Below are 26929 nucleotides of genomic sequence, written 5' to 3' on the forward strand. Positions count from 1 at the left end.
TTATTATACAACTCTTTCATCCACAATTGTACACAGACCAAATCTGTCAGTGTTTACTACAGAATGCAAGATTAACCATTTTACTACACTGCTGAGTGTTAGATCTTGTGAGGGGGCTGGCGGTGACTGTCACACACAGAGAGGATTACACAGCTTAGCCTCCCCAAATCAACTCCACTCATCAAAAACAACCTTCTGAGTTCATCTAGCGAGGCTACTCTATCTACTTCAAAGCTGCAAACTACAAACAATGAAGATACAGAAGGAGACAAACTGCTGGTCCTATTTTGTATCATCTCTCTGAAGAGCAGAATCAAACACGGGGTCACATTCTCATGAGACAAGATTATCAGAGTTATGTCCAAGTTATAAGAGCCAGGCTGGCGCTGAGCTCAACACTGACAGTGTAAATTAACAACGCTACTACTTTATAACTTATTTATACTCCAGTTACAGCTACAACTACTGTGAACATACCAGTGTGCTTAGAAAAAATCTGAGAATAGGCTGAAAGACTGCAGAAACAGCCTTTAAATGTATGTGGTATGATTTGGTTTAAAAATTGGATTTTTTGGAAAGTTTTTTTTATTATTTGTTTTGGTTAATGGGAGAACAAAAAGTGGGATGACATACCTGTAAGCAGGGTGCATTTTTTTTTTCCCACTGGCCAAACGGCGAGTGAATGTTATACTTTTACTAGCCACTTAATAGATAACCATTGTTTTCAAGTAAAGCCAAACTACCAGCCACTTGGCGGATGGGGCTGAGTTTGAGCCTTGCCTGTAAGTTAAGACTGCAACCAATGATTATCGCCATTAACGATTATTCTGCTAAAAACTTTGTCAGCCGATTGTTTGGTCACATGTTCAACAGAGCCAAAAAAGACATACCGTTTACTATCGTATGAGACTAAACATTTGGGAAATGTTCATATTTGAGAAGCTAGAACTGGTAAATTTGGGGTATTTTCCTCCTTTTTCCAAGAGAGATATTTGCACATCCTTGAGAAAAGAAGATCTTGTTCACGGTTTGATTGGGACTGTAACATTAGTGTGATCAATAAAAAGCGATGCTGAACAGGATCGGTGTGCTGATCTCCTTTTCTCAGGGCATTTTCCTGAAGAAAATACTTTACTAAAAGAGATGTGTTTTATCTATCCACTTATTGTTTCAGCTCTACCTGCAGCATGAGTGTTACTATTGAAAGACAGCTGACAGCTCCTCTCAGCAAACCGTAGGTTAATCAGCCCCACCTTAAATTAAATATCAAGGTGGGAAACACCTTTTGTACATAGCAGTGTATTGTTTTCATGGCTGAATAATACAGATAACAGCCAGCCCATTGGCATTATCATCTTAACATTTGCTGTGGCAGTTGGACGATGTTAGTAAGTTGTTATACTACTGCTTTAAGCAAGGAGAGTAAACACCATGATTACAGTGATCAGGGAATGTCAAAAAAACAATCATTTGAGATAGGAAGACCAGACAGGCCACATGTTCAAAAATGGTCTTCAGTATTTCACAATTAAACAATGAAGCGATTGATTGTTTGGTTTATAAAATGTTTAAAAATTGAGAAAAATGCTCAAAGTGACATTTTCAAAACTTAATTTACAAATGTTTGATATGTTTGCTTAAAGAAATTCCTAAAAAGACTAACAATTATCAAAATAGCTGGCAATTCATCTTCTTTCAATCAATGAATCCACTAATCATTACAGCTCCAGAGCAAAACAGACTGAGAGCAGATGACCATGACCATCAGCTCCTTCTTGAAACTTTAACTGACTCTGCATCTGTCACAGCGGGAGTGTATAATGACCGGGGTTCCCTATTCCTTGTCATACTCTCATGAGGCTAACATGAACCTAATGAGGGGTAACTTTGATATGTGTGACACACTTTGAATCAACAGAAAAGAGTGAGGCATAGTTTAGCCACAGTCATATAAGGTATGAAATACAAGACTCTACATGTCCTCTCCTGAGACAAGATACTGTGCATCAGTTTACACCAACACCAACTCATCCGTGTGCAACGGTGAATACCAGAGTTCACCATAGTGCTCTGAGTTCGCATGGTGACTCCATGTGGCTCTGACAGCTGAGTCTGAAGAGCATGACGTGTAATCTCCCAACTGTAAGTCACAGCAGGCAAATTAAACACAAGCAGAAAGCATGAAGACGCGGCCAGGATGCTCAATTACTGTTTACATGAGGTCGACATATGTGTTATAGGCAATGCTGAACAAAAAAACAAATGCCTGCCTGAGATTTTTTAAATGCACAAATGAATAGAGCTAAGAGCCTTATAAGAGCAATATGTGGGGGGGATATTCACCATGATGAGAGAGGTCAGAGGAGAACGGCAAGACTCACTCAAGCCAGCAGGTACAATAGATAACACGTATGCAAATAACTAGCTTAGCACAACAGAAGTGTACAGTGCAGGAGGACAGTGTGAAGCAGAAGAAGCTACAGCAGCGTTAGTCCAAGCTGGGTTCCTCACGTTAGACAAGGTGACTGAGGAGAAGGAAAATGACTTCTACTTTATAAACACTTGTCAGCGGTACAGGTTTGGTGTCGATGGCGTAACACTATGCAGAAGTGTGCTCGAAGCACCCAAATACCACTGCTGCTTCATCTGAACGTCTCCGCGTACTTCATGACCTTTTGACCACGTGCCAAGTCAAACTGTGCTCTTTCCAGACCTTTATAAAAGGACTGACAGTGATTTAAATTCACTCCAGAAACCTGCAATGTCCTCAGAGCTCAACTTAACTAAAAGAGGCTACTTCAGGGTGAAGCTGAAGCATGTGTTCGGATGCCTCGGGCTCATCACCACAGTGCGCGTTATCAGATATTTTTCAGGTGTTCAGTACCATGATATGTGTTCTGCTGTTGTGCAATACATCAGACTAAACTCCTGAAATAAGCAAAACAAACTTTTTTTTTAAAAGAACCAACACATTTTTAACTACAATTTGCTCAAAATCTTTAACTTTGGTCAAGCCAATCCCGTGAAGTGATTACAATAATATTATGTGCTCATGACACGATAATAAATCACAATATTCAATTGTTTAAGCAGAGGGGGAATTTCTTGGACAACTTCGCCCACTTCCTAGAAGTGAAGAGAAGAAAAGAGGGGGAAGAGAGAAAGTCAAAACACCAGCAAACACTTTCACTCTGAAACACAGTTCACAGATAACTCTTTCATAATCTATTCATTTTGGGTGACTATTTGCAGAAGTAAGAGTTGTCAATCCTTTTCATGCCTTATCTTATTCGTACCAACTACTTTACTCTTTGGTGCTTTACTCTATAATAACTACTTCATTGTTTTCTATCATATCACTACTTCCATCTTATATTTTGCACTACACAGCTCAGAGAGATGCTTCACTGTTTCGTTGCTCTGAACAAAGACAATATAGACTTAACATTTGTGGCATAAAGATCAACCTTTTCTGTCACCTGGACTCTTAAGAACACTAAATTGTCTCCAAACCCTAAGTGTGCCACGTAAAATCCCGCTTGTCAAAAGCTGTTGAACACTGAGAAGTCAGCTTAAACTGACATCACTGTGCAAGCTTCTGAACTCAGGCTCTCCTAAGGGAAACAGTTAAGTGCACTGAAACAAGTGTCTGTCTGTGGATTTTAGAGTAGAAAAACATGTTGTGCTACAGTCCAAAGCAACTGTGGCAGCGCTGCTGGAGCATGCCCAAAACCTGTCTGGGACACTAAAGCATTGTACCACTGTAGTATCAGTAATGGTATGTTAAAAAAACAGAGTCAAACGTTATTCACACAGGACGTGGTAATCTTAAAGATACTTTAAGATCTTCAAAAACACTGTTCGACTAAGCAACTGGAGATGTTTCATTACATTTTGATTCAATAAAACACTTTTAAAGAGTCTTCGTCAGCAGTCCATTTTTGATGACTATGTGTTGAAGTCTGCCTGTAAGCACTGGGCACCTTGAGGCAAGCCCAGCCCACTGGACTAGAGTTCAAACAGATAACAATCTAATAATCTGAGTCTAGCTGAGGTGTGTGTGACTGAGAGCAAACAGACCAGAGGGGGTTATCCAAGAACTAGAGGCCTCACATTTCTCCAATGTAATCCTCATAAAACAGGGGGAGGAAAAAAAAGACAGCAATATTCAAACAGATAAGAAAGACAACGCCTTGATCTTGTTATCATCAGGACAGACACTCATTAGTTCATCTGTTGAGCAGGGTGGTTTCCTCACTCATGACATAAGCAAATGAGAAAATCACTGAGAAAGAAGTGTTTGATTTTCTTATATATACATATATATAAGTGAACACATCTGCAGCTCTTCTCACAGAGAGTGCATGGCTTCTCTGACTGAACTTAAGACTTTCAACGAACATTCAAGTCAACTCACGCTTTGTGGCGTTGATGAGGTTCTTCCCATCTTTGTACAGCTCTTTGATAAACCTGTTGGTTTTGTCCAGCTCCGCTTCGTGTGCCTTTATTTTCTCCCTGAAGCAGGGGCTGTCCAGATAGCATTCACTGAATTCCAGCGGGTGTAGTCCCATTTCTGTGACAGGATTGATAGCTTCGTTTGCAGAACGGAAAACTTGGGGGTCAAAATGACGCTCGCTTTGTAGCTTAACAAAAAAAAAGACAATTAAAAAAATTAGACGATACAATCAAAAGAAATACCGCTTTTTAGGCAGGCAGAGAAAACATAGCTACGTCAAGTAGCAGCAGCTAACGGCGGTTAGCATAGTAACTTCTGACATGGGCGCATGGGTGTTGTTCCACAGTTGTCAAATGACAAGAAACGGAATGGCTAACAGGTAAAAGCGGTTGAGAGGTGATAACGGCGCGCTGTCGGGTGAGGTCGGTTCACGGGAGTTGTCAGAAAGCCATCGTTGCTGTGTCCGATTTTTTCCTTCCTCCATCAAACGCGCTCCACCTCGCAAAGTGACAGATTGAGAAACTCTGCTGACATCTGCGTGCGTGTAGCAAACTTCTGCCAAAGAGTATCCAGCCTCTGCGAGAGCGGATGGTCATGTGTACTTCCGCCTTCGCTTCGCGGATTCGGTTGTTTGCAGGTCGAAAGATGTCAGCAGAGGTGAAACGTCCTTTATTGATTTTACTCTTTTATTATTATTATTATTATTATTATTATTATTATTATTATTATTACAAAAGGAGCCAGGAATGGGCACAATTGCAGGAGTCAGCACTTTCCAAGCTGTTTTAAGAAATCTCATGTATAAATGTATTTGCTGTCTTAATGTCTCTGAAAATAAAATCATCCCAGCTGTGGAGTAACTGGTGCAGTTGTCTTTTTGTAAGAATGTATACTATTTCTCTCTTTTAAACAATGATCTTTTATTGTGATTTTGTGTGTGATGAAGTTTGAATTGAAACTGAACTGACATGGCCTTAGAATAATAATTGCAATGTGTTTAGACTGTTTCACGATACACAATATATACTGCAGGATTTTGAAATCTTCTCAAAAGCACTTCATGAATGCAAAGACTTCACGACAAAATAAAATATTCCAATATTTCTGGTGCTTTCACAAAATATTAACACAATAAAATCTTTGATAAATAATCAGTCAACCAGTCATGTGGATATAATGACCAAGTGGGCTGGTTAGGGGCGAGTAAAAGTAAAACAAGTAGAAAAGTCTTTTAAGTTTGGAAAATGACATTTCTAAAACCAGGAAAAGACAACACTTATGTCATATCACAATTTTGTATAACGATATCCAAAAGGTGATACACAGTCTCATATCATGATAATGATATAATATTAATATATTGCTCAGACCTAAAAGAAGTATTCAAATCTTTTACTTACATAAAAAAAAAAAAAACTCCATTAAAAGTATATTTTTTCCTTCTGAAATGGGGTAAAGTAAAAATTTTAAGTAGCAGAAAACATGAATACTCCAGAGGAGTACCTCAGAGTTGTACTCAAGTAGATGTACTGTACACAGCTCATGTCATTACTTCCTGAAAGCTATTTTAAAACTAGATTCTGCTTAAAGGTTTAATGTTTTAGACATCTAGGTTGCACTTGGGCTATAACTACTTCAGCAGGGTTTAAATTATTATATTTCAATGTGAATCAGGACACTGGTTTGAAGAGGAACTGCTGTTGAACATCTATTCAAGCCCCTATATTTTTAAATAACACTAACACAGTAGAATTCATTACTTTTTTCATTACTCTGGCAGAATGTAGTGACAGAGAAAAGGAATCTCTCAGTAACTAGTCACCATAATGAGAGTATAGCAGAAAACCCACAAGTTTAAAACAAGGTAAGTCTGTGAGTAAACACTGCCCAGTTGGATACTTCAGAGGCTGCAGGTCTGTGCAAGTCAGCAAACAAAGTAAACCACCAAGAGCAACAGAAACCAACTCAGAACTGAACACAGGTGACCAAAAGCATTGCATTAAAGCCTCCTGAGATTATGGGCTTAAGTTCCTCCAAAGTCAACCGCCTCAGTCAGGTCTTCACAAACAGTGGGAGTGACTACAAGGTGGAGCTACCATCAGCCTACCAACCTAGTATAGGACACAATCTAAAGCAATGACGACGCCATGTCATTTTAAAGTGGACAAATGTGAGCGAATAATCAGTACTACAGGGTTTACCTACAAGAATCTCACACATGCACTGCAGGTTATAGCATATGGAATGATTTAAGATGCACAGTCCTCGTAGGGTGTGAACTATCTTGATATTTTGTTTCCCTTTGATTGTGCTTCACCGTTCGCCTGTGATTAGTTCCACTGGAGGCAAATCTGAGGCGCCAAAATTTACTCGCGCCTAATTTGTTAAATAAAGATAAATAAATACGAAAATCATTATTCAACAAGTTTGCTACGATTTATACGCTCTGCTCGTACCTTAAAATATAACAAACCTCATTACAACTGTTCCCCCGGAACCCTGTCCGGCTACTTGTTTCTTCCCGGGCTGTTTAGCGTGCGGACACGTTTCTCGTTCAGCGGCATTTATCACAGATGCTGCACGCTCGTTAGCAGCGATGTGATTTACATTTAAAATGAGTACCTAGCAGTTTTAACGTCAATATAAACAGACGCGGTCGTTTTTTGACATGCAGCTAACTTATCGTAGCGACTGTCAGGGCAGCTTTAATGTTTTAAGCTAACGCTGGCTGCTGCTAAAAGGACGGGTCGCTCACAAGGATGCTAACGACTTTATATTGGACTTAACGTTAGCTGCGATGTTTACGTTTTGTGTGTTGGCAAAATTAGCAACGCCACCGTGACTTAACAGCAGGGATCTTTTCCGTCTCACACCACAGCCTGTGACCTAAAACAACACACAGTAAGTCAAGAAAAAATGCTGGTAATGCCTGTAAAATACATAGCATTTTGTTGAAAGTATCTTCGCTAACATTTTTCATCTTAGTTATGTAGTGTTTCCTATTTATATTGACGTTTTTTAATGATAATTGATCATTTCTCATGAAAGTTGTGGCATGTATGGAAGCCCATTTATCACAAATAGAATAATCAATATTTTGAGATGAGAAATGTTCTTCAAATAATGAATTGCTAAATCAAAATCTGGAGATCTCCTGAGTCCAAATTATTAGTTTGTAAGTCAAAACTTTGATTTATTTCTCATATTTTTGACATATAAGTAAGTCAAAATATGGACCTTCTAACTTAAAATGTTGAATGAAAAAAGGGTGTCACCATACCAGAATTTCAAACTTCAATACAACATAAGTATAAAGAAAGATAGGACCCCTTCAGTTTCAAGACTCTCTGCTCTCCTTTTTTTCTGCAAGGGATGCCTAATGCCAGTGCACGGCCCAAGAACGGCAGGAGGAGTCGAAGGCGACGCAGAGAGGACCCTGCCAGGAACGAGCTGGTCTCTAGTTCCCTAGAAAGCGCCCAGCAGTGCCTCTTCAACCAAGACTATGGAACTGCCTTCGTGCACTACCTCCTTGTCCTCAACCTTGCACCTATGTTTAAGGACTTTGCAAGGGTAATGACTGTTTACACTCTGAAAACCAGTCTGCACACATGTACTGCCAAAGGTTGTGCATACATAACCAGCCACAAATAGTACACACAGGAGTCTCTCACTCAGTTTTCTGCTGAAAAACTGAAAGATGTTCAGTTTTGGAATAACATTTTGTGGCTTCTTCCTTTTTAGGAGTCCTTCAGGTTCACGCTTTTCAAATGGACAGAAGAGCTGGACTCTGTGGGCCGCATTCAGGAACTCTTTGACTGTTATGAACAAGCGCTGGAACTGTTTCCTGCTGATGAGGTTATCCTGAACAGCATGGGTGAACACCTGTTCAGGTATGATCCTCATCTTCTTCCAATGTTGTTTTAATTTGTTTTGTTTTTTTTACAATAATGTGTCTCTCCTTTTCTTATTCAGAATGGGCTTTAGAGACGAGGCCGCAGGTCACTTCCATAAAGCCTTGAAGCTGAGACCAGACTATCCAGAAGCCAGGGAGAACTTCTATCGTGTGGCCAACTGGCTGGTGGAGCGCTGGCATTTCCTAATGCTCAACGACCACGGGAGGAACCGGAAGTATCAGCAAGCCATTCAGAAAGCTGTTCAGAGCGGCTGCAACACTGTGCTTGACATAGGTACTGGCACTGGGATCCTTGGGTGAGATATTTTCCATGACAATTTGGAAACTTTGAATTCTTCTTTTGTAAATCAGAAGGTTTTTTTTTTTTTTTTGGCTTGAGCTAGAATAGGACCTGTGTTTCATGAGTGAGTATCATTGTTCTGATTTCTTTGTCCTCTCTGTTAAGTATGTGTGCTAAGAAGGCAGGAGCTGCTGAGGTGTACGCCTGTGAACTGTCAAAGACGATGTATGAGTTGGCCTGTGAGGTGGTGGCCGCCAACGGAATGGATGGTAGCATCAAGATCCTCCATATGAAATCTCTGGAGATGGAAGTGCCAAAGGACATCCCACACAGGTACAGTTAATCCTACAGGCACAGCGCCTTTAAGTTTTAATTGTGCTGTTTTGAAATTGTAGTGTCACTCATGTCTTTCGGGAATGTTTGCTTTCTCTCAGGGTGTCCTTGGTAGTGACGGAGACGGTGGATGCAGGATTGTTTGGAGAGGGCATCATAGAGAGTCTCATTCATGCCTGGCACCACCTGCTGCTACCTCCACAGGTAACTTGTGTAGTTAAACACAAGCAGGGGACAGAACTTTGTTGTACAGTTGCCCCAGTGCAATCTTACGGGGACATGATTGCGTCAGGATTTCCCAAGTTTGTAGAAGCAGACAGGAGTACCAGCATGGAGGCCAAGCAATGTACTGCTGTGGTTGGAGGCAGCAGCAGAAGCATATTTTATCCACGTAAAACACCTAAAAAAAAAAATCAGCTTAAGCTGTAATCACTCTCTCCCGACCCACCAGACTCCTTTGACAAAAACAGTAATTTTACCCCATTGAATACTGGACTTGCTGGCCTACGGCTACCTCAATCAGCTAGTTTGTTTGTGTTATTCTTTGACCTCTGTGTTTTAAATGGTTAGTTCGGATTCACCATGACACAGACAAACAAACCAATTGAGGTAATAGTGGACCAGCAATTGCCATGTACTGCATTGCAAAATTACCTTTTTTAAAGGAGTCTGGTGGCCTTGAAGAGAGAGATGTAACAGAATCAGATTTTTCCCGTCAGAAAGGCGTGTCTGACGACAATGTTAAACTATTCTTAATTAAACTGATAAAAAGATTTTTTCATTTAAGTGGCTAAAATGCTTAGCCTCCTACACCAGTGCTCCTGCTGCTTCTCCAAACCATGGTTGTGTCAACAGTCATCTACTGTAGGTAATACAATAACTTTGGATACATACCTCATACAACTCCACTTCAAAAAACAGAACTATCCCTTTAGCGAGTTTTTGGCACCCAAAATCTATTGCCGTTTGCCATTGACATACAGGGTCTAAAATCCTTCTCATAAAATCTTGAGAGAGCTGAAAAACACTTGAGTTTTAATTAATGATGCCAGAGCTGGGTCACAATTCAGGGTGTGTGCTCAGAGGACTCCAATAAAATGTTTTAGCCTGACAGAGAATAAAACTAATGATGGCTTCAAGGCACTCTGTGTCAACTCGCAAAGTATAAAAAACATTACATGTATCCACTGGCATTTGCTTTTTAAACATTCAGAGAAGTGCAGATCTCATGGGGCATGTTCCATGATATCTTGGCTCACAGTAGGAGTTGTGACATTTCACGAGTAGTTTTATTAACAGCACGTGTTTCTTGTCCTAAAGAGAGGTGAGAATGAATTCCAGGAACAGTCCGCGACGGGGCGAGTTATCCCGGCTGGAGCCACGGTGTTCGGTATGGCTGTTGAGAGCGCTGAGATCCGGAGGCATCACAGGTAGGCCCTGGAGTCCGTCTGACTTCCTTTTGAATAGGCTGTGTGTGTCAGGTTCATTTCTTTCCAGCCAGTTGTTACATTCTGAGTTCTTGGAAATTGTTTTGAGACAAACAGAAGAAGTTGTCAGGACCTGTCGTGAGATCGCTGTTGATTTTTCATGCAGGCTTTGCGTGTCCGAGGTGGGCAGTCTGTCCATGTCTGCAGCCGGAGAGCTCCACAGCCCGGTGAGCTGCAGCTCTGAACCCGACGACTCCATGGAGCCGTACACTACAGAGAGACTAAGCAGACTGCCAGGCGGATATAAATCTCTCACAGAGCCGTTCACAGCCCTCGACATAGATTTCAACAACGTGCAGGTGAGCAGAAACAGAGGACAACGGAAGCTGATGAACTGTGTGTGGCCTTTTTTCAGTTCAGCATGTATCACCCCCATGATATGATCATTTAATCAATTCAGCTACTATCAAATTAATCAGCTTTCACTTCACTTTTGCATGATCTTTGCGTCAGATATGCAGCCTTGTGAGAAATCCTAATATTCAATATGTATTTGTTGCCTTGAGTGAAGCAGAATATTGTAACCTCGGAAAGATAATTAATTCACCTGACCGTATGTTTATTGGTCCCATGAAGCTTACGCATTGGCTGCCTCACAGGCTAAAGAATTGCACATCAGTGGTCACTTATAATTTAACTATAGGCCTGCAGGGATCGTTGCCTGATTTATTAGCTGTCAGCGCAACACTTGGCAGATTGGAGAGACCGTGTTTATCTGCCAGACGGTACCTGTAGGATAATTTGTCAATATTTATCATCGCTGAGAATATTAATCCAAACTTGTTGTTGTTCCACATTTAGAAGGTTTTGATTGTAGTCTTGCAATTTTCCATTCAAGTGGATGAGCTACATTGGGGTCCAAAAGTCCGGGACCATGTTGAAAATCTTTTAATGGTTAGAAAGTTTGAGGGTTCTGAAAGTGTCAGAAGTCAAATTATTACAAAATGATTACAAAAAAAGAAGTATCTTGACTCGTGGTCTCAGACTTCTGGATCATTGTATTTTTGTAAATACACCTCAGGCTTCGAGGGGTTGTTCCTTTATAATATCAGCAGAGCTTGCAATGAGTGTAAACATGTAGTAAAGATGATTTTTAACTTTTTTTAAAAAGTGCCACTAAAGAGAGAAACACAGCTGCTGTAAGGTGCATTTGTAATCACTGAGACAATGTTTGCTTGTTGGTTTTAGATCCCACACTCTTGTGAACCCTTTTTTTAACACTTGTTTATTAAACGGTATAGAAATACAGTAGACAAACACAAAAAAATAAATGCACAGGAGAAACAACATCCAAACATATCCAGTGTATTTACAGTCCCAGAAAAGAGAAGTTACGCATAATTTCTCACAGAAGTTACAAAATATTGACATATGATGCTGTGACGCAGTAAACCTGCCAGACCAGGCATCATTTTTATTATCGTATTGGGGATATCGGGCTCCATGAATTTACAGTGCAGACTTGTGTTTTATGAAACACACAGTATATTAACTCATAATTCATCTTTAATAACTCTACTCAGCACATGTAACTATTACAGCCAAACTTCAATTGATCTTTGACGTTTTAGCCAACATCCCTGTGACTCCACCATCCCCTCTTTAATCGTGCTGTATTGGTAATCTGTAGGAACTGGAGGGCCTGAGCTCCAGGGAGGTTCAGAGGATCCACCTGCCCGTCACTCAGGAGGGCGAGCTGGACGCCCTGGCTGTGTGGTTCCAGCTCCACCTGGACGAGGAGAGCAGTTTGTCTACTGGACCCCAGGAGGACACCTGCTGGGAGCAAGCCATCTACCCTGTCCACAGCACCAAGGGTAGGCTCCATTAGACATTCACTGAGACAAAATTGTAATAGATTTTTACTGGTTCACCTCTGTCACAGTGTTTCCAGGGAATTGTGGGGTTTTTTTTTTGCATGTGTTGACTAGTACTTTTTTTTTTCCTGCTCAGCTTGTAGTCTCTTCTCCCACTATTTACCGTGCATTTCCTTGTTGCATCAGATGAGGGCAGTGTATGTTGGAGACTATGTACAGTGTTAAACATCTGATCTGTGTTAAATAATGCCAGGGATGCTGCAGGATATATTTCAGCCTATCAATCAGTCAAACTTTATCTATATAGCACATGTCATACATCGAATGCAACCTTTGTGCTGAACAAGAAAAAAGTAACAGGAGTTTAAGTAAAAACATTTAAAAGAATTAAAAAAAAGTGTGATAAGATTATATTAACTAAAAAAAAGAAAAGAAATGGCACTAAATATGTAAGTTGAGGCCCTTCAGTAATCACCACTTTATTACAGCCTTAACTTCAATTCAGAATAAATGTTTCTGAAATATGTAGAAAGTCTTAAAAGTCGGACACTTTCTTACTTAGAACGCACAGTATGTCTTTTCTGCTGCTCGGGGTATCAAATCATCAAAAGTAGTAAGGAGTAGTGTGTTTTCTTGGGAGTTGTTGATGAAAAGCTATCTGACGTGACTTGGGCAGAAATGTTCACAGACGCAGAGATATTTTAAAGTTTTATTCACGGTACGTTTGGTCTTGTCGCTGAGGAAGTTTTAGTGACAGGCAACCAAATAAAACTCACCACTACCTTGGATAAAGTTATGGATTTCAATGTTTGAACATTGTTAGAAGCATTTAGGATAATGTAAGTGCAGAACTCAACAAAATATATGATGAAGGTCCAGTCGTTTTTTTGTCATTTTAACACAGAAATGTTTCATATTTTATATTTAGCTATTGTCACTGAAATCCACAATACTCCAGTGTTAAAAATCCAATGCTCTTACAAGACTCTGTACCAGATAAATGTAACACACATTTTATGATGTTTAAGGCTCGCAATAAAGCTATTATTTTAAAATAAAATTGATATTTGATGGGCAAGATACTTAAACTGACGAGAACTGCAAAAAGTTTAATGAGAGTGTCACTAGGAGCTCTGTGTATTCTTTACTTTCCTATTATGCCAGGCCACTGTGAGCTTAATAGGCACTGACATGAGGTGACATGTTCCAGTTGGCATTGCAGTACATCATCTTTCAAACAGGGCTCAACAGCATTTCACTGCAGCGCTAATTGGTGAAGGCAGCGTCAGGGGAGCCGCCACCTTTTCCCGGTGATCACCAACATCCGTTTCCCGGTCGCTGTGACGTGTGCGCCGTGATCGCCTGTGACACTCTTTAGTGTTCATGAAATTCTTATAGGCAATAAATATGCATTTTCCCCAAATGCCTCTGACGAGGCGAGCGCTGACATGAAGACATGAACAGATGTTATTCCTGTAGGAATCCTTTCTGTGCCTCTCCCCCTCCCTCTGTGCAGCCGGTCCCCTGAATCTCATTTCTCAGTTGGGCTCGCTCTCCCTTTCTCTCTGTGCGTCTCCAGCTTTTTCTTCTCTCCGTCTTATTCTTCTTTTATTTCACCCTTTTAAAAATGTCCATGTCAAGTTGATTATATTTATTTAGGCCCAAAACAATCTGGACAGCATAAGACACCCCTCTATTTTACCTCCCTGTCAAGTTTTCTTTTTTACAGCAGGTGTAGATAAAGCCTTTTGTTGTATTCACAAAAGTCTGAGACTGAATGTCATTTGACATTTTCAATTCTATTGCTGATATGATACCTGAGTATAAGCACCAATACCACAAGTCGGTTTTTGATACTTAACTCTGAGAAATATAAAGATATTTTTCTGTAGTACCCTCTTTATAAATGTTGTCCAAGCACAAGCCGCTATAGAACTCTGAATGTGACATAGATAAAGTATAACATTGGTATCATTTGATTTAAATCAGGAACTGTATATGTATGCCGACACTGGATTTTTGGGACCGATACCTTCATTGAGGAGTAAAAAAATTCTGTTACAGATTTATCGACTGAATTTCTTATACACACAGAATATATACATAAACAGGCAATGATCCCTCAAACGTAGTTATCAGATACAAACACATAAAAGACAGGTACATAAAGGTGTCAGAATATTATAAATTATAATTTACGCTAAGCACCTTTTTTCTGCATTATGTTCTGTAAAAAATGTTTCATATTGACAAACATCAGACATTATATGGGCCGATACGGATGTATCTGTGATAGGCCAACACCGGCCAACCGATGTATCGGTCAGGCTCTTAGAAAAAAAAGGACCCTGGAAAAAAATGCCACTTCAAATACGAGTAACAAAACACTGAATACAAGATGTTTCTTGCTTGTGATAAGTAAAAAAAAAATGAAAATTGTCTGAAAAGAAGCTCCATTTGTCTGACAGTGATGCTTCTTTCTTGGTGATTTAATCTTATAATAATGAATATAGTATAATGAAATATTTTGACTAAAAATATGACAAATATACTTGGTAAGAGTTTAAATGTTTGCAGTAAACAAGATTACAAATGTGACTTGCCATTTTAAGTACAGATTTAATTCATTTGATGCCAACATTTTGCACAGTGCTAGTGTAATCATGCCAAGTCACTGGTTTCTTCTTGTAATTCTTTCCAGCTTTTCTCCTGAAGCCTCGAGACGAGCTGATTGTTGAAGTCTCCTGCCGAGATGCCTACTTGAGGCTCTGTAGCGTCGCTGTGCTGAGAGATGGCCGTGAAATCCGCCTAGACAAGCGCCTGGATTCACAGCACTGTGAAAACCCTGTTTCAAATCCAAACCCAGAGGCAGAACTGTGCAGTGCGCTAGCATGCCTTAAGACTGACCAGAACCAAACTAAAGACTTCAGCATGCTGGAATGTTCAGAAATGGCGCTCCTGAACAATCATGACTACCATAAGAGTTTTTGCAGCGCGCTGGCCAAACTCATCTCCCAGCTGAAGGTTAAATGGCAAAACCAAGAGCGAACATCAGGTGATCAGTTAGACTGCAGTGACCTGTTCTATGTCCTCGATGTGTCAGAGGGCTTCTCGCTGCTCTCCCTCATCGCCGCCAGCCACGGTCATGTAAAAGCGTACAGCTCTGTGGAAAAGAAGAAGCAACAGGAAGTCTTAAAAAGACTGGCTCGCGCTAATAATATCCCAGAAGACCATCTAGAGTTCTGGCTCAACCATGTGGACGATGAGCAGGGGATGCTGCAGAGACCATCCAGAGAGAAGCTGTGGAGCGCCATCATTCTGGACTGTGTAGAGACTTGTGGTCTCATTAGACAGAAGCTGATGGAGAAAGCTTCACTGGCCAGGTAAGGGAGAGTGGCCAGTACAGAGGCCCTGAGAGGCAAATCGGAAAGAAAGTTCTGGTGATTCAGTCTGATCTATTTATCTCCTGTGTTTATGACTTAAGAACAGGTGACAAAAAGTGGTTTTGCCTGGATAATCACAATAATAACTAGAATTAAAAGTTTTGGCAGGTGGGAAAAAAAAAAAAATCACGAAAAAAGTAGCAAGATATGGTTTTTTTTTTTACTACAATTTTTTTTTGCGCATGAAAAAAACTTGGGAGGAAAAAATCACCAAAATCTTTTGTTCTCGCTTGCCTCTCAGAGCTTCTGTAGGTCAGAGTGGATTATGCATTTTATTGCTGTAGTTTAATATATTGTAGAGTAAAATATATTTCCATGATCTGTAGGTGTTTGCTGGAGGAAGGAGGACGTATTTTCCCAGCTAAGATTGTGGTTCACGGCATGCTGGTGGAGTCAGACACGTTGCTGCTGGAAAGTGCTGTCCAGGGTCAGGAGCCAACACTGGGATTCAATATTGCTCCCTTCATCAACCAGTTCACTGTAAGTATACCTACACCAGCTACCATGTATCAAGGTTAACATATTTATGATATTTAGCATGTAATGTTCGTACTCTAGTAAATAATGGTCACTGCAGGGTTTGCTGTATGTGTGTGCCTTTTTGCACTACATTGTATTTTTTATTTTTTTTATCTTGGAAAACCAAAACGATGTTAGCTACCTTACCTGAGAGAAACACTAAAGGATCCCAGTAGGGCTACAATTAACAATTATTTTCATTGCTGATTAACCTGTAGATAATTTTATCTAATAATCGATAAGAGTTAGGCTATCTCAAACAGCATAGCCTAACTAGCCAATAGGTGCTAGGTTGCATCTTTTAAATTGCCAGGAAAAATAAGTTAGATTCAGGTGATTAATGGAAAGGCTCAGTGGTGATTTATCACAAATGTATTATTTTTCAGTATGTTTGACTATTTTAGCAATGGTAAATTTCTGTGCAGAAATATCAAAGATGATTTAGAAAGAGTTGTCATTACAAGGTTTGTCCAGCAGGGAGCACTGAAGTGTATTTTTAGTGTACTGTCAAATTTCCCGCTCAGTACATGATGTCCTGGTTGCAACTATTTAATAGCCAAATTGTTACCAAAAATGTTTTATGTTAGAAAACTAATATTGACCGATAGAAAGTTATCCATGTTCAAATCCAGTATCAGTGGGGTATATAAGTGTGTATACTGTTATTACGTATAAATCGATTCATAATCTTGCAGGCCTCACTTAATTCAACTGGGTGTGATATTAATAAACCAAATTCAAGGTCTATCGAGTCAATGCGGAGGACTGTTTTCAAACGTGAATCGTCATCCTAAAGGTCAGGTCTCGAGTTACACGATCAGGAAGTTAGTCATTTTAACCATAAAATGTCTTCTTCCTTGAATTATACCAAAACAGTTTGTGAGAAATCACGCTGAAGAACACGAAAATCATGTTTGTCATCCTGAAACTTCTTCAGCCTTCATAACACAAGTTGCAAAAGCTTCCTTTTGTACGTCTCAGCCCACTGGTATCTTGTATTCTGTCTCATGTTACTGAGGCAACAGTCAATCTCACGTTCCTGATGCAAGAGTCAATATTGACAGTTTTCACATACAGTATGCTGTGTTGGTACGCTTGCATCATTCACATTCAAAGCTCGCCCATTAGCTGCAAATGTGCTGCCTGTTGGTTTAATATGATCGACTTATAGTGCGAGACTATAAAGGTACAAAGAAAAATTCTCAGAACAGATTTGACATGTATAAGTTAATCAGACAGACTGCTCAGACTGTTGTTTTGTTTCCTACCGTGTCTGGGTTGTCTTTTGTTGAACAAGGTTTTTCACTCTGAATACTAAGGTCCAAGACTGTTTTCTGCTGTGCACTACTCTTTGATGTCTGCTTCCCAGCTGCGTTAAAGAAGCTGTGAAATCCCTTTGAATTCTTTTTCTTTATTTGGTCTGGAAATTATCTTTTTTATTACTATTTTTTTTCCAGCATCATGTTTGTGCTCTAATTCCGCAGGCCCCACACGGGACGGTCGTTTGTTTTAACAGATGTTGTCTTTGAAGCCCTCGGTGGAGGGCACTTTTCTAGCACAACTGTCACACAAGACACAACACACAGCTTGGCCCAAGACATTCCTACCTGAATCCATCAGTACACATTACATCAAGCACATCAAACAGCGGGCTCTGAGGTCTACACAACTGTGACAGGGAGGAGGAAAGATTCTTTTGTTGTGCGGTAAAGGAAACAGTGCCACTTTCTGTGCTGCCACTTTGGTTTCCCCCTCGGCTTTTAAGTCTGCTGCCCTGCAGTCGTGGCCTGTTTGTTTAGTTTTGAAGAGTTTGAGGTGGAAGATTATTTCCCAAGCATTAATCAGTGATTGAGTGATTAACCACTGACACTGTGAATTAAAACCTTATGTGAAAAAATAATGGTTTGTGAGAAAGAGTTACAACAACTGTAAGTCTGCTTCGGCTTGATTTTTTAATATACTGCAGCAGCGTTTTTCTTTTCTTTCCATAATAAACGCTTGAGTATCTAACTTGTGCACTTAAATGAAGCAGTCTGCCTTGATTTTGTGGGAGAAATCAATTTCCCCCTCTAATGTGGACAGTGGCTGCCAACGTGTGCATCAGCAGCACCTGTTTTATGTCACGTCGCTGTCAAATTCAAGTAGCTCTTCCTTCCTGGTATTTTATGGGTTTTTATGTAGCTCCTTATTGGTAATGTCAGCCGGTCCTTCCTTTTATGTGCTGTAAAAACATTGTGATTATCTTTTATGTACTCTAGGTACCAGTCCACGTGTTTTTGGACTTTTCCACACTGGAGTGCAGACACCTCAGTGAGTCTGTGGAGCTCTTTGTTCTCGACCTAATGAATGCCACCGCAAACTACACTGACAGAGAAGTGAAGGTAAGATATACAGTACATATGCCTAATGAATGCTATCAACGTATTTTGGAAATAATGCATTTAAACTCCCCTCAAAAAATCTCAAAAAACCCTGAACTAATTTCTGTTACATGAACGTATTGCACTAAAAACCAAGAAATGATTTAACCTCTTGACTTTGTATTTTTGGTCCTAAATTATAAATTCAGCACAAAACCAAAGTTTGAATCTTCAGATATAAAACTTTGCATCATGAAACGGTTTGAAATAGTTCAGTTTTTAAACATTCAAAGGTTTTCAGACACTCAGCTCTCTGCAACATCCTTCATCCAGCGATCTAACATGAGGTGCAATATCTGCAAAGCTCATAAACATTGAATGCAAGAACTGGAAATAACTTGTTGGTCAGGATGGAACTAAAAAGAACCATGATCTCATTTTTAAATATTTGCATGTGTCATGTATTATCGGAAGCAAAACGTGACTCGAGATATACAGGTACTATGTACAGTATATTTTTATGATGAATCTTCTTATGTACCATTAAAACAATATCCCTGTTTCCCAGGTCCGGGCAACATCTGCAGGCAGATTAACTGCAATTCCCTTCTGGTACCACATCTATCTGGACCAGGACATCAGCGTCAGCACCTTCAGCCAGAACTCTCACTGGAAGCAGGCGGCTGCTGTGCTGCAGCAGCCCCTGGAGGTACAAGCTGGAGACTGGGTCTGCCTCACTGTGAAGCTTCACAAGAGCACCATCTCCATATCAGCCCATGTAGCGAACGCCCCCAGGCCGATGGAGCAATAAACTCCGACACTGTTGTTTAATTTCTATATATTTTATGCCTCAATTAAACACATACAGTAATGAATTCCTCATCAATCATTTAAAGATTTACCTTCTACATTGTCATTCTTCATAAATGGGATGCCATTTTTCAAATTTCCAAGTTTTCACACACATTGGATCTCTATTTTGAGCTATAGTAGAAGCCTTCATGACGCAAAAAAAAAATCATCATATGGAAACAGAATTTTTGAACCTTCATGTTACGTTTTTATTTCAAACTGTGCTATAAAATAATAGGACATTTATAATTTGTACTTATGTTTGTAAGTATGTTATATGAATATTATAGTTGTCCCTTTATTATGGGCTCAGTTGTTTTTGTAAAGATGTTTGTTGGTATCAATAAAAACATTTCAACAATAAATGGAGGATTTTCTCTAGAATAACAAGAAAAACAAGTGGACATGTAGTTAATCTGATTTATTGAAGAGACTGTCAGAGATGGAATCAAATTAAAATGTGGAACATTGACATCGGCTCTGATATGATCCTGTCAGTTTTATTTAGAAAAATAAAATCCTGTAAGGCAATGCAACATTCTCTAGCTGGACTTGATGCAGATTATGCTGTTGATTTGATACATTTATGCATTTTATGACACAAACTGATATCCTACACTGTACATTAAACATGTAAATATCCCTGCACGAATCAATGGAAGTCACGAAGACAAAAGAACTCGGAAAATCTGTGGGGAAAAGTAAATGGCTTAGGTGCTGTAGCTGCAGTTATTCAAACTTAAAGGCTAAAAACGATGGACAACATCTCATCAAATTATATGAATAAAAGCCAATGGTAAAGAATAACTGGACCTGGAATATAACTTGATGTAGTGGATGAACTAGTTCCACGGCACAAAGAACAAGGCATCTGAGAAGACTAGTGAATACATTTCTATTAAACACTATAGAGTGAGCTGTATGCAGTAGAGCGAAGAGACATGAACCAGAGTGTGCTGATTGTACAAACTGAATTATGTACGTTGTTTTAATACTTTGACTGTACTTATAGTATCTAGGCAAACCCTTAAGAAATACATCTTATTTATAATGATTCTGTATTGATGTCACACTGTCAGGACACATCTTTCAGCAGGCACAGCTCCAACCTACTCTTAAATGTGCAGGCCAAAAATTTGCTGCTTTTGCTCTTTCCATTCCCTCCCTCCCTCCCTCCCTCCCTCGGTAGTATGGATCGTCTGCAGGCTGAGACAAAGAAATAGATTCTGGATTCTGGACATCTAATGTGCTTTAGTTTAGTAGATTTTCATTTAACAGTGCTATTTTCAACCGCTGTCCTCTGAAATCAATATAAACAAAAGATACGAAGCGAAAAAAAGTATTTTAAAAGTTGTGATTTTCTCTGCTGTCACATCTGACAAGTCGGAAGACGAATGAGAAAGTTTTTCTTTTCATCTGTGAAAAAAAGCAATCTGAAAAACGATCTTGGCAAAGTTTCTTTATTAACCTGCCAAAACTTTTTTTTTTTCCCCCAACTATTCACACAGAAAAAAAAAAAAACAATTTAAGAAAATGATCCTGGCAAAAAAATTTAAAAAAGTTATTTCACTGCTTTCACAGACGAAAAAAAAACCTCTGAAAATGGATTACCAGAATATTTGCTATATTTTTTCTCCCATACTTGCCTCTCAGGGCTTCCATAGATCATGATATGAACGAGATGACACAAAGAACGTGTGTAATAATTCCCTATTAGGAAAGGATACACATGCATGATTCCCTCCGAATGCGGGAGGCTTTATGTGGATTCTCATTTAAAGAAACACAACAGCACAGAGGCTGGCTCCTTTGAAGAGAAGTGTGCTCTTAGGGGCGCATGTTAAAATTCACCAAAAGTCTATCCCAATTATAATGAACTAAAAACCATTCTAGCAGAGCCAACTAAGCCATATAACTCACTAGTACAACGATAACAGCATAAAATGCATGTTTTCTACAAATCATTTAGTGCCATAACCTCACTGAACATTCTTGGAGCTGTCACCGGCAGAGAGGTCCATCTGGTTTTGCATTTGTTGGCCAACTTTCACTAATCCTGGGTTAATGTGTCCTTTCAAACAACAGTTTTATTTAGTGTTGCATCCGTACAGTAGTGTGTAAAGGAACATGGCGGGGCTGTAACTGGGTCCAGCCCAACCGTGTCTGAGAGTCTGTTGATGACATCAGCCTCAACGATAGGCTAGGTAATCACGATGAGATCTGCCTCTGATGGTTCTTTGGTTTGGTTGGTCCTTTCTTCTTCCTCGGTTACTTCAGGTCCAGCCTCATATCCTTCATCCCACGGGGCCGAGCTGAACCCAGCGGGAGCTGACAAAGAATGTGGTGTGAGGGTTCTGCCCAGACCCTCGTATTGACCTCTGGGGGATACGGGGTCGGATGCCGCCTCTGTGATGGCATCTTGGGAGGCAGAAGAGAGCAGGCCAGATCGCTCCCCATCATTCCCCGCCTCACCAAAGTAGGACTTTCTCGGACGACCCATAACTGTTCTCCCTGTCAATAAAGACAAAAAAGTCTCAAATATCTTCTTGATGTTGCAGAATAGGGCAGATACTTAAAATACACAACTGTGCAACCGGCCCATTAGATAGGAGGCACCTACCAACATTGCGGACTTGTTCAGAAATGTCCGCTCTGACATCAGAGATGTCCCACATTGCCATGAAAGAGTCAAAGCAGGAACCCTCCTCAGCCTCCTGGATGTAAGGCTTGTAGGTGAAGCTGAAGTGGTGGGCGATGGCTGCCAGAAACATCTCCACGCAGATGATAAAATCCTGAGTAAAACAATGGCGAGCCCATATGGTTAAATAAATGACATTATTAAGAGCAAATTATTAGTAATTCTTAACTAGATAGACTTAAGCTTACCTGTAAGCCAGTCGCTACAGCCTCCACACTTTGCCAGTCCCATGTACGTTCCTCTGAGATAATGCCCACTTTCACCAGCAAAGCAATGAACACAGCTTGCCTAGAAGAGTGTAACGAATAAACATTGTCAGCAGCTACCACGTGATCAGATGCCTTTGTCTATGTACACAAATAAAGACACTGCAAGCATACTTCACCAACATATACGATGTATACAAGCAAGGTAAAAACAGCAGGAGTATGTTTTCAGAAATGTCCAGAATTGTTAACACAAAGACTTACCAGAAAGAGACGAACACCACCATTTTGACACATAGGAATTTGCCCACTGGTCTGATCGGACTCAGTTCTTCTCTCAGAGCCCTGTAGAACAGCACCAGGCAGTACATGGCAAACTAGATAAAGAGAAGACAGTTAGAGAGAGAACAAAATGTACATCCATCTTATCTGTTAATACACTCCCAGGCCATAAAGTAAGAAACCGTCCTTACTTGAGGTCAATTACATTGAGACTTGTTCAAAAAAACAGCAGTAGTATTACCAGCTGTGACATATTGTTGAAGATGACCAGGTACGTCCATGCATTTTTCGAACTGAAATTGCCTTCATCATACACCCCGCACAGCTGACAGATCCTGTGAAGAAGAAAAAAGGCCACAGCAGACATCAACACAGACAGTGAACAAAATGCTGTGATTGGTCTTAAAGAAAAAAAGGAGAATGAAGAGTTGAGCTTGCTTACAAGGCAATCACTGTTGTGACTGGTCTCACCACTGTGTACTGCAACACTCCCAGTTTGCATCTCAGCAGCAACACCCTGAAGAGGAAAATAAAGAGTTTGAATTAGTTTTTAATTGGGTTAACAACATTGAAATCTGCTGATTTCAGTGAAGTATAGTGTGTAATGACAGAATTATAACACTGAACCTCCTAATTTTCCTCAAAAGCTTTAAGAATATGGTCTGATATCCACATGCGTCATGGTTTATATTTTAACAGGGCAATTTTATAAAATACAAAGCTGATACATGAGGCTGCTGCTGACCTTCAGCCAATACATCAATTTGTTATTTAAAGTTTTAAAAGGAGAACAAATTATGTCAACAAGAAAAGCTCTGACTGCACACAAGCACTTTAACCAATTATGGATGTTTCCTGAAAGAGCTAATTTGAAGCTGGTGACTGTCATTGATTTGTTTACTATGTTTGCTGTGGGGGAGAAAACTGACTTCCATCTCTATCTTTCAGTGTTTGCTTCTTTTCTTCAAACAATAGTTGAAATCAAATCATGTCAAATGGATAATGTTGCATTCCTTCATTTAAGCAAGAACACTAAGAATAAAACGGATAAATCCATTATAGTATTGGGTAACTGAAGAAGATGGTAAGGAAATATGACTATACTTGCGAACATAGAAAAAATAAGGTGAGTGTTGCTCTGGGTCAGGGGTGAAAATGGTTTAATGTAGATATAAAAATCAGGTGCTTCTCAAGGATCAGAGTAAAGGTCAAGTACCAGTAAGAAGAAAAAAACAGTGTCCATCCAGATTACTTTCAGAGGAAGTCCATGGTGTGTGTGGGCAGTCTGACTAAGAATCTGAGGCACTCTGATAACATTAAAAGTCCTTTTTTAACTTAATGGATACGCCTACGTGTTTCAACAAGTCTTCACCATAAAAAGGCCGGACTGCCTACACACACCATGGACTTCCTCTGAAAGTAATCTGGACAGTTGCTGTTTTTCCTTTTGATTAATACATAACTACACTAGTGTTGAAGGCAGACTAAGTATTTGTATAGCTAAGACATGTTGGCTGCCACATAGTGAGGTGGGTGCTACATGGATTGTTTCTATACAAGTCCTTGTTGTAAAGGTGGTACAGGAAACTTACTCTCCCATTGGCCAGGGTGGGCAGCAGCAGAGAGGGGGCAGGTGTTTCTGCTGCTCCTGGACCTCCAGCATCAGTACCAGGCTGGGATACTGATTTTCCAGGTAGTTAAGCAAGAAGGTCATGAAGTTGTAGATGACATAGGCCTCGTAGCACTCTCTGCACGTGTCCACGTAAATGGCTATACCGGGGTATTTCAGTGCAATCCACTGTGAGAGGGAAAAGAGAAGGATTACATGGCTTTCTTTAATCATACATGCATATATGGCTTTAATTATGTAATACACAACTCACACTGTCCAAGCTGTAGATTGGGACCATCCATAATATCCTTAAAAAATAACAAACAAACAAAAAAACACACAATAAAAACACAAACAATAATATAAAAAAAACAGTTTTAGACGCTTGTTTGTGGATGACATGACTGTTGACATCTTTACCTGATGATGGGTTTCTGAAGCTCTGGCTGAGTGTAGTGGACCAGATGCTGGAGGATGCCCCATAATGATATGGGTATGGTCATGAAGACAAATATCCCAGCGATGAACCATGCTTTATTATGAGTGCCAACCTGTCGTTACATGCAAAGAGACAGTCAACACAGTTGAAAATACACATTTAAGTCTGGGAACATAAGTAAGTATTTTGACTTTCGCCTGTTTATAACTGAAATCAACATATTTAAGGATATCATTCTTTTGATGATGATAGGTTGCTGGTCTCAAGACACTTAATTTTAACAAATACGTGTAACAAGGTATTTTTTTTGTTAAAAATACCTTTATCTGCACTGACAGTTTCTAAAAAAGACTTCCAGGACCATGGTACGGACAAAGAGGGCTTGATAAGGAGATGTTTTGCAGTGTTTACCACATCATAATCACACCAATCATGTGACTGTAAATGTGATTAGTGACTACTGTTGTTACATAGATGAAGTGAAGTAAAAGAGGGTTGTATATTCTTCTCTGACATGAGTGTTAGTATACGTTAGTTTAAAACATTATATAACGTTACTAAAAGTAGAGTACAAGTACTCGAAATGTACTCATAAACATCCCTAGTTTGGACTGACCTTTGACTTCTGCAGTTCCCAGATGCACAAGGGCAGGACGATCAACAGCAACAATATGTAAAGCACAACGACCAGCGGGCGGATCCATCTTCTCCAATTCCCACAGGAACAAGGCATCTTGACATTAAGACGCCTTCAGGCCTTTAAAACTGGCCGCAGGCTCCGTGACAGCACAATTTCTCTCTCTGGTCTGACGCTCGACACATTTAGCGTTAGCATCGCATTATCACACTTTCAACAGCTCACCGCGACGAAAGACAATCTTTCAGCTGTGTACGCGCAATTTGCTTTTTACGACTAGCGTTCAGCTTCATTCGTGAGGACAAATGTGCTGGATAATTACCAGCTCATATGACTCGTTTTTTATGGAGCTAGGTTGCTAACGTTAGCTTGTCATCTGTTTGACCATGTAAACAAACAAAGCAGCTGATCCTCACCAGAACCGCTGAGAGTATCTCAACGTCGAGCGCAGTAAAATAAAACTCCCGGATAATATATAAGTCGAGTCGCTCGGTTAATGAACACTTTAAAGTGTTTTCAGAAGGTTTGCGTTGGTAAAAGTTTCCACAAAAGTAATTTGCTGTTGGTACTTCCTGTTGATGCCATTAGATGTCCCGCCTACAGTCTAGAATCTGATTGGTGGGTTCGAGGCAATTAGCCAATCGATAAAGAGAGATTTATATCCTCTCTGACGTTACTTGTGGCTAGTTTGGTTGCTCTGCATTGTCATTGACCATATAATCTGTGCTCTCTCCAGCAGATGGCAATGTGAATTAACAATTTTAGGACACTAGGTCCTAAATTAGTTGTAGTAACAGTCATTTGAAGACGACAAGGCTCTTTCCAAAACTGTTTTATAGGTCACATTTAGACTATACAGACTATGACCTTTTGTTTGAGCTATTTATGCAGTTGTTATTTTACTGGTGACATAAACATAACAATGACAAATGCATATTTAAAACTGTTTATTTTAAAAACAAACATTTGTAATTTTAATGAAAATAAAATAAGTACAAGATATCAGACAAATATATGTGATAACTCTTATTTTTGTTTGCCCAAGTTGAGTCTTGCCAGTTCCCAGACAAGGATAAACAGTTGTGTGCTGAAGATGTGCACTGGCTGTGTTCAGTATCTCTAAATTATGTATTTCCCCAGTTGAAACATACAATAAACATAATATGATTACAAGTGCATCTGACAATGTGTGTGCTGAATTTGGTGATGTGCAATGCGATCAATTACTTTATACATTTAAAGCGGGTAAAACTGCATCCACATGGTCCAGACATTCTGAGCAAACATTTAATTAATTAATGCAGAACTTCATTAGCAATTTCCCCGTTTTAAGGTTTATATTACATAGTATATTTTTTGTTTAATCTAAATCCTCCATTAACAAAGTTATCTTAAGCACACGCATCTGAACCTCCTTTCCACCTTTTGCTTTTCTGTGCATGAGTAAGCGCACATGCTTGAGTGTACGTGCGCCTGTGCCTGTGTGTCTTCCTGTAAAATGAGGGGAGGCAGAACTTTCCTTTCTGTTGCACCATGTCTCCACTGCCCCACAGTCACAGAAATCACTGGTTGTAGCAGGACAGATTGTTCATGAATTT

General features: G+C 39.8%; 3 protein-coding genes across 4 annotated transcripts in view; 1 reads left to right on the forward strand and 2 right to left on the reverse strand.

Annotated features, from left to right (window-relative positions):
- The window catches only part of arhgap10 (Rho GTPase activating protein 10), a 53285-nt gene extending 48287 nt beyond the window's left edge, over positions 1 to 4998 (reverse strand). For both annotated transcript variants that reach the window (XM_084379134.1, XM_084379133.1), the window contains exon 1: positions 4418 to 4998. In XM_084379134.1, coding sequence (XP_084235260.1) covers positions 4418 to 4571 — 154 coding nt within the window. In that variant the 5' untranslated portion in view covers positions 4572 to 4998. The remainder of the gene's footprint in view (positions 1 to 4417) is intronic.
- A 1978-nt stretch (positions 4999 to 6976) lies between these two features.
- On the forward strand, positions 6977 to 19480 carry prmt9 (protein arginine methyltransferase 9). Its single transcript, XM_084366334.1, has 13 exons — positions 6977 to 7357; positions 7827 to 8026; positions 8198 to 8346; positions 8429 to 8665; positions 8815 to 8982; positions 9084 to 9186; positions 10303 to 10412; positions 10576 to 10768; positions 12100 to 12283; positions 14985 to 15666; positions 16053 to 16206; positions 18504 to 18626; positions 19174 to 19480. The coding sequence occupies exons 2-13, from the start codon at positions 7829 to 7831 to the stop codon at positions 19414 to 19416; spliced, it is 2544 nt and encodes an 847-aa protein (XP_084222460.1). The 5' UTR covers positions 6977 to 7357; positions 7827 to 7828; the 3' UTR covers positions 19417 to 19480.
- Positions 19481 to 19863: 383 nt separating this feature from the next.
- Positions 19864 to 25925, reverse strand: tmem184c (transmembrane protein 184C). The gene is made up of 10 exons (XM_084366351.1): positions 25311 to 25925; positions 24676 to 24806; positions 24527 to 24563; positions 24236 to 24441; positions 23086 to 23160; positions 22885 to 22978; positions 22626 to 22738; positions 22344 to 22443; positions 22078 to 22249; positions 19864 to 21968 (listed from the first exon to the last, which is right to left on the reverse strand). Exons 1-10 carry the CDS (start codon positions 25425 to 25427, stop codon positions 21658 to 21660), a joined length of 1356 nt encoding a protein of 451 aa, XP_084222477.1. The 5' UTR covers positions 25428 to 25925; the 3' UTR covers positions 19864 to 21657.
- Positions 25926 to 26929: the final 1004 nt, after the last annotated feature.

Source organism: Pagrus pagrus (genome assembly GCF_965226575.1).
Source record: "Pagrus pagrus genome assembly, chromosome: 2".
NCBI lineage: Eukaryota > Metazoa > Chordata > Actinopteri > Spariformes > Sparidae > Pagrus > Pagrus pagrus.

Bases quoted from the DNA above. Each gene is read 5' to 3' on its own strand.
- prmt9 (XM_084366334.1), top strand. From the start codon at position 7,829: ATGCCTAATGCCAGTGCACGGCCCAAGAACGGCAGGAGGAGTCGAAGG. The intron at 10,413-10,575 runs GTAGGCCCTGGA...TTTTTCATGCAG, and splicing joins GAGATCCGGAGGCATCACAG to GCTTTGCGTGTCCGAGGTGG. The intron at 16,207-18,503 runs GTAAGTATACCT...TATGTACTCTAG, and splicing joins CCTTCATCAACCAGTTCACT to GTACCAGTCCACGTGTTTTT.
- tmem184c (XM_084366351.1), bottom strand. From the start codon at position 25,427: ATGCCTTGTTCCTGTGGGAATTGGAGAAGATGGATCCGCCCGCTGGTC. The intron at 24,807-25,310 runs GTCAGTCCAAAC...ATGTAACGACAG, and splicing joins GGGAACTGCAGAAGTCAAAG to GTTGGCACTCATAATAAAGC. The intron at 22,739-22,884 runs GTAATACTACTG...CTCTTTATCTAG, and splicing joins TCAACAATATGTCACAGCTG to TTTGCCATGTACTGCCTGGT.